The sequence below is a fragment of the Channa argus genome, chromosome 14, assembly GCF_033026475.1.
Source record: "Channa argus isolate prfri chromosome 14, Channa argus male v1.0, whole genome shotgun sequence".
NCBI lineage: Eukaryota > Metazoa > Chordata > Actinopteri > Anabantiformes > Channidae > Channa > Channa argus.
Genome location: NC_090210.1, coordinates 16,755,340 through 16,771,186, shown reverse-complemented (window position 1 = coordinate 16,771,186; position 15,847 = coordinate 16,755,340). Strand labels below are relative to the sequence as shown.

Genomic DNA, 15,847 nt, shown 5'->3' with positions numbered 1-15,847 from the left:
TTAGAGTAAGACTAAAATTTTAACAGCAAATGGAAAGGATAAAGAGAAATGCTGGGGATGTACATTCCACTTAAGTGAAGGGCCTTTTTCTCTGCTCCTGTGCTGCCTCTAAAGGTTCAATCATGTTCACAAATGGAAAATTGAAATCTCCACATGGCACACAGTAAACTTAGAAAATGTGAAAAGCAGTTACTGGAGCACAAATTGAAGGCGAGTGGGAGAGTGTTGATGATGTTAATTACAGTAACAGTATATTAGAGCATTTTGTCAAAACATTTCCAGGACGCACAGATATAATTAAACAAATATGTCTTAATTTAAGGCTAACAACAAGAAATTGTTGACATTTCAAATAGCAGCAGGGTACTGTGGAGGGATATTTTTGTTTTTATGCTCCAGAAGGTTTGGGTCATTCTCAGGCGTGACAATGGCAATTATAATAGGATAATAGGGTGATCTTGAATATCTACAGATTGTGGAGATAAGACACAAGTCTGCAGATATTCATCTTCGTCCTGAGATTACTCCTGCTTTATATCATCTCAAAAGGTTGGTGTGTGCTCTTTGACCTACATGCTTCAATTATCCTGTGCAAATCTGTTGCTCATTGGAGACTCACAGCATAGTAACGATGGCAACTTGATTGATCGTAAGCGTCATAATGATTGTTTGGAATATACTGCAAATGAAGCTTACTGTATGACTAAGGGATGATAGTGCGCTCTGTCTTTACCTTCACATTAATGCTGTAGAATAACTTTCTTATCACAAAGTCATCTTTATTTATTGTGATAGTGATGTGGCTTCCTCCAGTACAGCCAATTACCTGAGCCCTGAAATACTGCAGAATTCAGTCATCCCTAAAAAGCCTTCCCATAAAATCATTTCTTGTTAAGACTGGAAAGTCAGCAATTCTGTGATGTGCCTTTCTGATCGAACTCACAGTTTATGTCTAGAAATGACCACAAAATTGGCCAATTAGTGTTTCAGTACAAAGTCTACTTCTCTGATAGACTTAAAAACCTCTATCTGGCATAGCCCCAGGTCTACTTACAGTTATAATCAGATGACACAAAGACAAAATGCTGATTTTTCATCCCTTTTTGAACTTTTTCTTGTAAACACACTGGGTATTGATTTGGTAAAGAAAGCAAAAAAGGAATTTTAGTGGCATTAAAGAAAGGCAGGTTCAAGTACTTCTACCATGCATAAAACATAACTATCACCAGTGGGTGAAGTGAAAACTCTCTTACCTCTCCAAATGGCTAACATACTGCTAATGTAGCAGGTATGAGTTAAATTTGAAATGATGAACCTGTCAGGCTCACAGATGTGTGGGAGCTGTGTACCATGATGTCTCAAGCTTATGGAAATGTTCAGGGGCTGAAAAATACATCACTGGGGTTGAGATTTTGTTGAACAAGCAGCTGGCAAAGTGTGGTAACAGATTAGTCAAAGCAAACATATCGCCAAAGACACTTGCTTTAAACTTTAATTTTAAAAATCATGTTGGTAAAAATTTGGGTTTTCTGACATCTTAGTAATTTTGCACCAAACAATGAATTACTTCAATTTTATTGCTTGAGGCATGGATGGATTATCTAAAAGCTATACCAGGCACAGGACCTGGGCGCTCTTTATAAAGTGACTGAAGACAACTCCTCTTTGAATATTAGAGAGCTTGGTTAAGAGACAAAATTATAACAGATATAGAGATACAAAATGAAAGAAATACGAAATGACCACAAAGAGACTGAAATCAATCATCACAAAATGCAAAACAATCACACAGAAAAAAGACTTAAAAACAACAAGGGAGAAACAAAATAAGACTGTAATACTCTACTCTACTGTAATAAAATCACTTTATATTTTTCAGCTGGTGAGGCTGGGCTCTTACAATTTACAGATAATGATTATGGAGTCAGCATCTAGTGGCCAAAAGGGAAACTACACAATGATGCACAAATACATATTGCTCGTTGATGGATTGAAGGCTAAATAGATAGATAGAAATCAAATACTTAAAATACAAATCCTTATGCAGGTATGTTATATAGCATTATATTTAATGGACTTATTTTTGAATTGGCGCTATATAAATAAAGTTGAATTTGCACTCCTTACAAGAAAAGATCAGCACATCAACACAGTTGTAATTTTCATACATGTGATGTCGTGTTTGATTAACTCTGGTCCCTCCACTGTCAGGTATCAGGTTTCCCCATAGAACTGCTGCTGAATGTATGTTTTTATCTCAACATTTTCTCTTCTACATGCTGCGTGTGCTGTATTTAGTGGGCAGAGATTCAGAGGGCACCAGCCTCTGAACTGACAGCAACAATTATAGTTATTTCACAATCTGCTAAATCACACTTCAGGGCAATTTTAGCATATAATGGAACAGCAAATTACATTCCTGACACTGTCTGTATTCCACTGTGGCATTCAATGCAAAAGAATCACCTTCCCTTTTGTTTGATCTCAAACAAAAAGGCATACAATTATAAAAGTATAGTAAAAGCACACACATATAAAAAAATGGCAAAGCCAGTTGCAGCAGGAAGTGAAGAATCTCATTAAATTGTGCAGCATGTGGAATAAATGTGTGTGATTATGTACAGAGCCGTCTGAACTAATGACCTGAAAGATAATAAGTACTGAAACAAATAACGAAACATGAGGAAAAGGTGTCTGCAATTGTTGCACATGTAAAATTGGTGAAAAACGAATGACCAGAAACAGATTTTAACTCTTCAGCACTGAAGAAAGACGTTTAACAGCAACAAGTTAAACATGAATTTAAAGTTGATAGAAGTTGATGTTTCATATCACTTATCTTTTTCTTTCTTCAGTGGCAAATGAAGATGGAGAGAGTTCCACAAGACCACAAGCCAGTTTTGCACGTAAGTGTAATGTTCACTCCATAATAGTGACGATTCATTGTCAGCCAGTCCATTAAATTCATTTGAAGTCATTTCACCTTTGATTTTACGCCAGATCAATGTGATATTAAGTGATGAGACTTCTTACCATTTCTAAATAAATGTGGCTTGTGATACCAACCACATAAATAAAGGTGATATTAACAATAATCCTCCCACACACCTCGTTAGGGGTAAATTACATCAGTAGTGTTTTCTAATGAAGGTAAAATAAGGAGAGAAGATGGTTTTGTCATCAGATATCTTTTCATTTACATTCAATGTATTCAATTTTTGACATGCTGACCTCATGTACATTTTTGGGATGTAAGAATGCCTTCTGAGATGAAAAGGCCATATAAACCCCCTTCAAAGAAAAAAATACTTCTTGTGGTTTTAGAAATAAGTCATATGTGCAGTATTACTTCTACAATCAAACGTGCATTGACAATAAAATGCCACATGGGGGCAGCATTAGAACATTAGAAAGGTGCTTAATTCTTTCACTCCCTCATCAGAGCCATGTCCATTCAGTGGAAAGTTAACAACTGTGTTATTTTTGTTAAATAACAGATACTAGAAAATAAAAGCTAGAATAACAGCTCCAGTTACTACGGAGGTACTGAGGCTTATTTTTTTGCAGGCTCAAAGTCCCAGAATGCTTTGTGGAATGCCATCACAGCGGGGATGGGGATCAAAGGCAAAGAGCAGAAGGTCCCCCTGAATGACCCACGAACTCCTGAAGAGATTCTGGCTGATGAACTCCCTGCAGCAGATGAACCAGATGCCACGGAGAAAACTGCTGTCAGGTTTGCTGCTGTCACCCAGACTCAATAAAACTACAAACCAAACAGTTATAGTTTATTCTTTGTTAATTATTTTGAACTGAATCTATATCAGGCAACAGTAAAAGCCATGGTGAATAACTTACCTGCACAGGACATAGGCATGATTGATTCCACATTAATAACAAGGACTGCAAACCACTATTAACTAGTTTTTTGTCCCGTTTAGGCTACTGAACATCTTTTAACGCCTCACCCCAATTAACCTTGATAGCTCAGAAGACTGTTACAATTGCCGCAGGTGGCGAGAAGTGAAGCTTTGTCAGAGGATTCTAAAAATCTACTTAGTACACTATACCATGCTTTTAAATGCATGCAAAACAGACAAGGACTTATGGGAAGCCAATTTAAACAGATTGTACTTTTTCAACATGATTGTGCAGCAAGTATTAACAGAGTTCCGTGGTTTAGTTTGTGCTAGTAAAACCCAGTGTATCTACTTTCCAAAGTTTCTCTGCAGGAAAAACAAGCTTCCTTTCTGGTGCTTCTCTATTCAAACTCAAATTATAGTGGTCTGCCAACAGTCTCCTCCAGAACGCAGGTCCTCTTTTTTCCAGAACAGGGTGGTGACAGGGAGAAAGTGATTTTCCACTTGACTAGATGCAGCCTGTTCCTTTATTTAAAAGCTACAGATCAGATGTTAAAGAAAAACAAAGCCATTGCAGGGCAGCTAAAAGCACGCTTACCTTCACAGAGGAAACAGCTCATTTGTCTATGGAGACACTGACTTATTCCAGTGTCATCTGTTAGCACACAGCTTTAGCTCCAAACCCATTGGGGAAGTAATGCCAAGCATGAGCCAGTGCTACAAAATCTTGGCTGAGGCTGAATAACGTCTACTAGCCTGTATGGGAATGGTTAATGTCAGTGATTCTAACAGATTAAATAAAGTAAAAAGTGATAAGAAAAGCGTTCTGACCAGTTTCAATGAATATTAACATCATTTGACTGACTAAAAAAATAAAAACAAATAGTGAATTTGGAGATTTGTCAGCAAGTGTTGCCTGTACGATTCATGGTATCCCCATCCCTCAATGGGCAGCTATCCTGTTCCTTATTTATTTATCTAGGAAATCCCATTAAGGTCACACAAAGTCCCCAGCCAGGGTAACAGTGGTTAATAGAGGGCAAATCTACAGGGAGCTACGGCGATCTATAACTGAATGACAAATGGAAAGATTATGGTACTGAGTGATTAAATGACAGGGGAACCAGCAGTAATCTATAAACTGATTACTGTTGTGTCACCTCTAGGGCTACAGCTAGCTGTTATCCTCTGGGTGATGATAATTAGATTTTATTGGAGAATAGGGAAGAGACCACATGATGCAGGACAGGAGTGAGTGAGTTAAAGGACAGGTGGTATTGACTGTCATTAACTGAGATTGAATGAAGGTAAAAAGTCAGCTGAGGTCTAAAGTGAATTTGGTGAATTTGAGATTTTAATTGTGTATGAAAGTATTTAACAATTTTAATTAAACTCCACAGTTCATTTACCCTCAAGAATCCAAATGGCTGTTCTGCTCTGCTGGTTGTAGTTTCCCAATAGGTCTTTCACTTCACAAAGGTGATTGATGATATTTTTACCTTCGTCCCTCTATTTTGATTTACGGAATAATACTTAAGACATGATAAGACATTGCAGCTGCTGCTAAAACACAATTGAGTGCATGCTTAGACACACAGCGAGGGACAGAAAACAATATGGAGCCATTAGTGTATAAACACATGCTGACTCATCTGTGTGGCTGGTGTCATGCTGTTGTTTCTGCTCATTAGGGGCGCCTTGAGAATTTTAAGGGCTATATGGTGCCTTTATGCAGAAGGTCAAACCAGACATTTTTATAAATGGCATCGTGTCTTGCAGGCTGTTATATTATTGTTTACCCAAAGCGCCATTCACAGTTTACCACTTGTAGCCTACTTATGTTGTTTATGCACTGTTACATACAGTCAGCGCCTCCCTCTTAGAAAGACCTGAGCAGTCTAATGCCCTCCACAGTGCAACTGTGATTCAGTCCACTTTTAAAGTACCTCTACTTAGCATTTCTGACAATGTTGTAAAAATATTTAATTATGTTTTAAGATTGACGCCATAGTTATATGGAACTGGAAGGACATCAATTTTAACTATATTATTAATACAATAACAAACATGTACATAAGTGAAGTCACATATTTTAAGACTGTAAATCAAACATTTTAACATTATTTTTAATATAATATTTTTAATAGAATTTATAGCTGTTGTTCTGTAGTAGGTGCATTTGTTAACCTTGATTCTAATCAGTCCAATCAGTTTATATCATCATGTGATTAGGATTCAGTTCTTTCATCTTTGTTTTGATCAGCTCTCAGTTTGACTTGGATGATTAATTATATTTAAATGACATCTTTACATAGCAATGGTAAAACACAAACAATGCACAAGCCATTAAGAGAATTTACAAAGCAGAGATAAAAGGGTTTGAGCAAAAGATACATATTTTATATTACTAATTGTACACTTGTGTAAAGATGTTTCATTGTGATATGATTTTAGGCACTAGCAGCTTTTATAACATTTGATAATCATAGCAAAATGTTAAACTTGCAACTCATCTTGTGATAGCATCCATTCATGAATGCAATTAGAAATATAAAGGAATAATACAGTGAAATAAGAATGCAATTGTTAGGCTATCACTGAAAAGCAATAAGAAAATAGGCTTAATGTATAACAACTTACTGATGGAAACTAATTAAAAATCTATTAAGAATATATTTGTAATTTGCCATGTAAGAGGCAATTAACAAAACTGTTTTTAACTTTTACAAAAAGAACAAATATGACAAAATGCCTCTACTAACTAAATGTCAGTCCTAATAGAGACTAAATAGAGCTAATCTCCATTAAGCAGGAGCTGCTAAGATTGCAAAAGTGACAAGTACACAGTCATTGTGAATAGTAACAAAAATGTATTAATTGGCCATCTTAAGTTATTAGTGACACTTGACGGCAAAGCAGCTTTTCAAATGTGTGTACACCTTCATCCCATTCACAAAAATAAAACAATTTTTAACACAAGACATATACATGGTAAATAACCAGAATAATCACAGATAGTGGTATTACAACAGCCGTTCACACATGCTGCTAAAACTCTTCTGTGGTCAGCAGTATGATTTATCTGCTAGTTAATTGGATGCTGTATGCTGCTGTGAACTTTGTGGTTGATTAAGGCACTGTCTCTTCCATGACGGCCCACTGTTTTGGAGGCTGACCCTTCCTTTGGCTGCAGCTGCAGGTTCAGAGAGCCCTGCTGACATGCCTTGTGCAGCAACAACCTTCATCACTAGCCTCACTAGCCAGCTAATGAGTCTCTGCTGGCCAGTGCGACTGGAAGCACATGGACTAATGGCAGAGCTATTTATCAAAATGATTGAAGTGTGACCTCACAGTTATGATGTTAAGGAGCTGTGTCACTATTGTCTCCCACATGACGCCAAGGATTTTGGATTATGATACAGTATATGGAATCTGAGCTCACATTGCAGTATATTTGCACAGATGTAGAGTGTGTATGTAAAAGCTGTTTTCCCTATGGTATCTCTAACCTTTTGCTATTAAAGAGTATTCTAGCTTGGATTATAATTAGTTTTAAGTTAATAAATTATTTATACTTTACCTCGATTGTAATAGAAACGTATTTTGTTTTAGAATTAAAGCCAAGCTGGAAAGTCCAAGCAATGGAGGATGAAATACTGCAATAGGACTTTATGTCATAACTTTATGATTCTAGAAATGCTGTACCCTAACTTTATGATTTTCTAGACTAATATATAGCCTCTGACACAGTCTAAAGGGCACAGAGGCCCCATTCTTATAAAAGATACAAGGTTAGGAATGACGTGAGTTGCTATCTGAGCTACCACTCTGAGTATTGTATGTGTGTGGGTAGAACCAGCTAGGAGCAGTAGATAGTAGATGTAAAACAATAACCACTGTCCTTCTTATCTCACATTGTAGTGGTTGTAAGTGTTGTTTGTCTTCAACCTGACCTTAAGTTGATGTGAATCCTAATGGAGAAGAGAGGTACGTGTGCATCTGCTGTCATAAGAGCAGTAATTTTTTTTAAAGGAATTCACTTAAAATATATGAAGGATATTCCTTTACATTTGCCCTCACCCTTACCTGACACTTCCTGGCCTCACTTAATAGAAGTGGATTCTCTTTGCAGCCTTTAAATACACTGTGAACTGTAAACCTCTCACCCATTACGTAAATAGCCCTCACTGTGTAGGCTTTCCTACCATCCTATTGTCAGGTTAATATAGTAATAGGATCAGAGCAGTTACAAGCTGGAAGGCACTTTTGGTAGTGGGGGTGGGGGTATCTGTGCAGCATAAATTTGCTGTGATGTTTGTCACTTTGAGCTGTGTGACTTACAGTGAGTCTGGTATTTCCTGAGCCTTGACCCTGAAGTGAACTGGGATAGAAGATCTATCGTGGACAATTTTATAGTGGCCATAATTCACTACCAGAAAAGTTAAAAATTGATAGAAAACAAAAACGTATTCACATACATGCAGACTGGACTTCTGAAACTTTGTCATCTTAGAGAATGATGCTCTTTATTTACAATTTAAAAAAAATCACTGTATCCCCTAGGGCCTGAGATTTTTATTCGCTATTTGTGGTAATAAAAGCCTCTTGTTTTATATTAGACAATGATTCACATAATTCTATGGGAATCTATAAAGTAGTTTGGGAAATACTTCCAGAACTGCCATTTGAAAATAAGTGCAACACACAACTCCAGAGTAATTTATCTCTGTAGGTTACTATTATTTCTTTGTTTGGGTTATTCTGTCTATGTTTAGACTATACATTTGCCTCCTAATGGCTCTCACTAATGCCCTGAGCTTGCCTCTCCTGTAACTAGGCAGAAGGCAGCCTTTCCAGTTAACAGATAACCTGCTGACATTTACATTTCCAGTTTGAGAATTTAGTAAGCCAACGTGAACTGCTACACTAAAGATCTAAAAGGTGACGAAGAATGCAAGCATAGTTCGTCAGTTGTTGTCTAATGTTGTGTCTGCTGAAGCATTTTAAGAAGGCAACCTACTTGCTATAAAAAGCACTTGGAATGCTATTAGTAGTATGCCAGGCATATACTTGAGGTTGTCTCCAGGTTAACAACACTGTACAGCTATACCGGCTGTACTGTGAGTGTGTACTTTAGCATTGTGCTGCTTTGAGCTAAACGACCAATTAATCTGATGATGGCAAAGGGTGAAAAGTTACACCATCAATCATCATCATCATCATCATCATCATCATCATCATCATCAGTATCCTAATTAGTAAAAATGTGGACCTCAGGATCACCAACATTATTAGCATTTCTCCCTTAGAGTGTATATATATATATACACAGTATAGAACAAACCTGCTACACCACTGATTCTCATCACTAAGCGGTTAAGAAATTACAAAGTTCGTCCATTTAATACAGTTTAATGTGTTTTCAACCAGTGCCAAAGGAGAAATAAAGCCAATCAGGGGCTTGTTTAAAACCAAAATCTTAAACACATCTCTGGAAATATCCTATATTGCTGTTTACACTCTTCAAGCTTTAGTTAAAAATATCCAAAGCTATTCTGTTAGATTTAAGCCAGGACACATGCATCAGGTGTTGTTATCTGTAAAGTCACATCATTACAAAAGGTACAAAAACACTTTACACTAAAGCTACAGATATCCTTGTTTTTAAAAGCCCCTTACTTTGGGACAACCTCAGGGCTCGAAAAAGCAGTTATATTAGGTGCAATGACCGTTTAATCTTTAAAACCAAAGGTGTATAAGAGAAGGTCTTGTGTAAAGTGCCTTTATGCTACTTGAAGCTGATTTCCTCCTGCCTCATCTCAGTTCTCAGTTAATCTGTTGTATTCACTACCTTTGACCTATAGAAGTCTCTCTTGGGGATCAAGTAATAGGTGGCTTCTTCTTTGGGGTATTTTACAGCCTCCATCACTCTGCAAATAAATATGGCTTTATAGCTGTGCCACCCTTCCTTCTCTGATACATCCAACACAAAAATAGAAATGAAGTATAGACGACGGGCCATATTTTGTGATAAATGATCTTCATCAAAATATGGTCATTACTGCAAAGCCGATTGCTATTTTGATGCATTGATCTCCTTATCGAACTGCCTGGAAATTTAAATGAGATTTGAATTTTTCATGTACCTCCAAATGGCTGGGGCTGTTAATGTCTTGCTTTCAACGTGTTAACTTTGAAGGATCGCGAGCACATGAGAACACCTTTGCAGAGCATATTTTCCAGCAGGTCTCTCTGGCATAGTCATATAAAGACTTCAGTTTCCCAACATTTGATTCATTACATTTTTTTTATAAGCAGTTGTTGTCATAGTAATTAGCGACATACTTTGATTATCATCACACGAGGGATGCAATCTGTTTTTGCTCTTGCATTGGTTCATCAGTCTTGAAACTAAACAAAATGCTGGCTATGTGTGTAAACTCCTGTCTGTTCTTTTATTCACTCTTTTGATGAAAAAGCCTTTATTCACATTCTGTCATATTTGCATTTCCTTCACTGAACTTGTGGTTTTAACAATGACTATAGTGACAAATTCCCATGTTTGGTCTTTTATCAATTAAAATATCTCTTAGAATAATAATTATTATTAAGTTTTGCTGCCAGATTCCTTTTTAACTACGACACATTATTTGAAAATGATCTCAGTATATTTCCTCACATGCTTAGCATTGTTACATTGTACCCTTTCATTTTGCAGTGGTCCAAATAACCCATGCAGCACCCATGTTTTTCCACAATGTGATGGCAGTTTAAATAAAATATTCTCTGATATTTCGTTGATACAAAAGGCTAGAAGCTACATCAGTCTCGGTAAGGCTGCATTCTCGATTGTGCTATTTCATGCATCAATTTATTTCCTTTAAATAACGGAAGGTATACATATTTCTTGTTTTCTATTAGTGGGATGGGTTAAAATATAGAAACAACACTGACTAAAGTATCGAGATTGTTGTAACAACACCAATATTCATTACAAAATTGTTGGATTTATGCATAAAAACAGGAAAATTAGGGTTAGGGAAAAATCATGGGGTGGGTTAAAATACAGAAACAACATTGACTAAGGTACTGTATCAACAATGAAGTTGTTGTGAACATTAAACAGAACATGAACCAGTGTCCTGTGTTTTGTCACCCAAACAACAGCCCGACCACCTCCTTGTCAGCCACTGTTGGGCTATTGGGAAGTATTCGTCTGCTTAGTATTAGCAGTGTGTCCCGCATATTCAGCGCTAGTGTAACCACGGGGAGCGGCTTTTAAACATGTATACATATCCTCAGTTAAAAGTAGTAAACCCTATGAGCGATGCAAAATGGCAACCTAATGCTGCTCTTTTTATGGTACATACATACGTCTACCATAAGCTTTAAAGTCAGCACTTACTGCTTTCCATTTTCCACATAAATACTTGATTCTGAGTGCAATGTAAATTCGGTTGACCTTCCTAGTCCTTGCAGTATCTTTTACAGAACCTTTCTCACTAGGCTCAACTGTGTTTTGGTGTCACATTTACACAGATGACATGGTTCATCAAGTCCCTGGGGTGTAAGCTTGTGAACAACAAGCAGTGAAATGGGAAGTTAGTGTTGAGGTTTCCCCTCACATTGACCTGTCATCTCTGCCTGTAGCTTGAGATCTCCTGGGGGCCATCATACCTCCACAAAAAGGGCAAAAAGAATGTTATGAAGAGTGAATTGAAGAAAAAGATAGAAACTAAAAGACAAAGCAGGTGAAAGAGATATAGAGAAGTATGTACCTTTTGAAGAAAACATCAACAAGCTTCATGGCACTCAGGCAGACCTCTCTCTACCTTTTCATGGAGGAACCATCTCTGCAGATGAAAGCAGGAGCCCCTTTGAGGTGGCGCTCTGGCATTATCTCTACCTCCTGCATCAAGTAATTGAAAGACCTGAGAGTTTGGTGGGGTGGGGATCCTAGAGAACTGGGGGCACCGGGCTGAGTCATTCTAGCTAAATATGGCCATGCAGGCAATGAGAAGACAGCTTTATAGGCTCATGGGTTTTTACTGTATGTTCAGTAAAAAGTAGAGAGAGGGTGAAAAAGTTTTAGGTTTTTAGAAAATTTACTTTATTTCTAGCACTGTATACTAAATTAATAACATAACCAATATTGAGTTTATTAGATGGTTTATTCTAAGTAAATATAGCCATAATATCTCACACTAAGCTGCTGCAATTGTAGTTATTATAGACTGAATATGATACATAACATATGTAGGATAGATTCTATGGTTATGGTTTTGTAAAACTGTCTTTATTTTGAAACTAGTCCACCACCTTACACGTGAATAGTCCTGCTAAAGTACATTTGGTACATTTTAGCCTACACAAATGCAGGGGATAAAAACGGAATTTTTGAGTTCTGTTGTATTCTATATATGCTAAAGGAATTGGGAAAGAGAGACTGTGAATAATATTTAATGTATTGCAATCCTTGTATTTGGAGGGATTGAATACGGGATGGTCCTAAGTGCGCACAATGGATCAGAGTAATCCCAGTCAAATCAGTGTCAATGCACTGACTGCACGCTATTTAATCCTCCCTGGCATAGCTTTTAATATGTTGTACTTCAACTTTATTATATATCTATAATGTCATATGAACATATGAAACACATTTTATATAACACATTTGCAGTGAATTTACATGTTGATCCACACATTTAATCAACCTCCACATTGCTGATAAAATATGCAAATGTGTGTTTATGTGTTATGCATGCCACACTTTGTCATTGTCACATGGAAGGTCCTGTTTAAATTTGTGTTTTGAACCTGAAATTTCTTTAACTAAATGTTTTGCCCTGCTATTCTTCCCCATCTCCATTTGTTTTCCTCCCTCACTCCCTCTAGTTTTCCAGTGGATGAAACCGTGCATGATTTTTCATTATCAGCCAGACTCCTCCCTCTCGTTGACTCGTGGTGATTTTTTCTCCCTCCCTCTTGTGTGGAGAGCTCGGCAGTGAGCGTTAATCCCGGATTGCGCTGTCCTGCTGTCTGTGTCCCATTGTTGCTGGGAGAGCATGGCATGGCTCCAGGACCCCTGTGCTCACATAGGAGAGAAGTAAACGAATGATAGAGAGAGGGTGAGAGACAAGAAGGGGAGAAAGGAAAGAGGTTTAGTTGGGCTTTTTCACGACTGTCACAGCTGCTTGATTTGAGCACTGCACTGCACTGAGAGTTATTGAGTTTCAGTCACACACACGCTCTCATATAAACAAGAGGGAAAAGGGAATGATGACGGCCGGTTTGTCGCAGCTGTGGGTGCAAATGTGAATGAAGAAAGAGGAGTCCTGAGTCACGTCCTGGGTTCTACCACATCACAACCTTTCTCTGCTCTCTGCTGTTGCGTCTTCCTCACTGCTCACATTTAAAAGGGATTAAACTTTTTTGTTTTTTAATCTGTTGTTGGCACATCCGGATCACTGAAAGTCTTTGACATGGAGTCTCCCACCAAAGAGATAGAGGAGTTTGAAAGCACTGCCCTGAAGTATCTCCAGCCGGAACAGATTGAAAAAATTTGGCTCAGGCTCAGAGGACTGTGAGTATATCCACATTTACCTTTTCCAACAAGTGTATGTGTATGTAAAGCAATGTCTGCTCTGTGTGACAAAAATTTGTGTTTGACTTAAACTGGTAATATTTGCATGAATTGTCTTCGACAATGTGAATTGTAAAAGCTTAATTATAAATACATTCTGATGAAAACCAGAAAGAGCCTGGCCATCATAATAAAAGACAGGCAGCATTCACCTTATTTTGTTTACAGTGTGTGTCAGTTGTGTTGTGGGTGTGTGTCAGTGTGTGTGTGCGCGTGTGTATGTGTGTATGTAAGTCTCAGTGTATGGGAGAGAAACAGAACCAAGGATATTCAGTTTCATAAAAGTAGAGTGAAACCGAGATTGGAATTTTTACGCTAAACACAGGAGCTGACCTCCTTCCTTTGACCTGTCTCCAACGGTTTGTTTACTTTATTGGACAAAGATGAAGAAAATGAAAGCACAAATGAACAGAACTAGAGATGGGAAAGCAATGAGGGCTGCTCACACTTGCAACCTTGGTGCAGAAAAACATTTATTTGTGTCATTTGTGAGTATTTTTTAGTTTTTTCATACTCCAGTGCAAGATTTTTAAAGTGAGGAAATTGAAATTAGGTGCTATTCAAATCAGAATAGATGATACTTTTTAAAAATGTGTCCTCTGACATTATTTGTGCCCAAGTAAGATTTGGACACAGGAAGACTCCAAATCTGAGAATGATTATTACTGAAAAATACTGAATGTATTTTTTGGATGAACCAGCTAGAAAGAGACCAAAACTCTTCATACCCGACATTGCTCAATTCTGTCAGCTTCTTCCACCAACCAATCAACACTTCCGTGACCTTTCACCCTGAAATGAAACCCCTGTACACTTTAAGTTGAAGTGAGAATGTTCTTTTATCCATTTTCAGCTCTCACCATTCCTACTCAGCAGGGGTAGGAGATGGTGGTGTTGCTAGGAGGGTTTTATGTAGAAAAAAAAGTTACTTCTGAAGGTTTGTATAAATGCAGTTTCCTCTTGCACCACAGACAAGGACTGAATGAATAGTGCGTAGGGATGTTCAACATTTTCTGCAGTTCCTCTATCAACTTTTCTCTCTTCTCTAACTTCAGTTAGTTGATATAATGTCACAGAATTTTTATTGTTCCATGATTAGTCATTGTTTTCTCTCTCCACATGCCCAATATGTGCCCCTATCATCCTCTGCCACATGTAGTTTCCTCGGATGATTACATTGTCTATTTCATTTGGTCACCATCATAAATGTCCTATCATAACCATCTGTCTAGCAGGATAGTTGATGGATGGTGAGTCAGACGAATGTTACAGGCCTGGGTGTTTTTTTTTGTTGTTGTTGTTGTTGTTTTGGTTTTTCCTTTTTTATCATAGCTCTTTAGTCTGCTGAGTCCTCTGAGGGCTCCTGTTGCGTGTCAGAGATCACATTAGCCTTTCATCTCAGAAAGACCTTCCATCGGAAAAGAGGGAGCTCCAAGTGACAGGCAGCTCTCACCGATGTTGACACACCTTGCAGTGTACATGTATGTTGTGTGTTTAATAGGTATGTAGCTACACTATTTTTGACATAAGGTCTCTTTTCCAGATGTGTAGAACTGCTTTGTGTCATTCGCTGTAAGTGATGCCAGGTTATAAGTGATCTGTTGGGCAGTTTTTGTTGTGTGTGTGTGTGTGTATGTGTGTGTGTGTGTGTGTGTGTGTGTTGGTGCACGCCCAATGGCTGTCACAGCACTCTTTGCCACAGTGTTTTTTTTAGTCATCTATGGATAGGCAGACAGAGCATTTGCAATGGACAGTTTTCCCTCTGCTCAACCTTCAGTGACACAGTGTAATGCCTGGTGACATCCCCTGTTGACAATGTGATGCATCTTATTACTTTTCTTTGACAAATGGCCCCTTTATATTTTTGCCTGTCTGAATGGATTACACAGAATCGCCAACTCTGTCAACTACTGATTAATGGAAATCAATGAATCATTTAATTACTTGATCAACAGTTCATCCCAGAAAGCCCCCCTAAGGGAAGCAAGATCAGAAGGGCCATGCAGGACACAAATTTGAGGGGCTTTTTTATGTGAGTTTATATTACTTAATACAAAAAAATAGTTTACTCCAGGTTAGATTTTGCTTAATAACTTCACAGGTATTTTCTCTATTGCATGACCCCTTTTAGCCCATAATCTCATTATGCAAATAAGATCACATTTAAGCAGGAGTAGGAGGTGCAAAAAGTGAGATCAAGTGGAATAGAGGAGGAAGCTAAGAAATGTGTGTTCTGTTGTTTTTCACATCTCTTATGTGCATTTGTTCACCCATATATTTTCTTTAAAAGTCCTTCTTTGTTTTAGTATCTTTATCTCTCAGTTTGCAACATCTATCATCTCAACAG

The 15,847-nt window shown here is 37.7% G+C and overlaps 1 protein-coding gene across 4 annotated transcripts in view; it reads left to right on the top strand.

Annotated features, from left to right (window-relative positions):
- The window catches only part of pde1cb (phosphodiesterase 1C, calmodulin-dependent b), an 89,845-nt gene that overhangs the window by 16,897 nt on the left and 57,101 nt on the right, over positions 1-15,847 (top strand). For 3 of the 4 annotated variants that reach the window (XM_067474160.1, XM_067474157.1, XM_067474158.1), the window contains 2 exons: positions 2,856-2,906; positions 3,568-3,733. In XM_067474160.1, the coding sequence (XP_067330261.1) occupies positions 2,856-2,906; positions 3,568-3,733 (217 nt within the window). Of the gene's footprint in view, positions 1-2,855; positions 2,907-3,567; positions 3,734-11,906; positions 13,441-15,847 lie in introns of those variants that run through there. The other variant, XM_067474159.1, reaches the window with a different exon arrangement.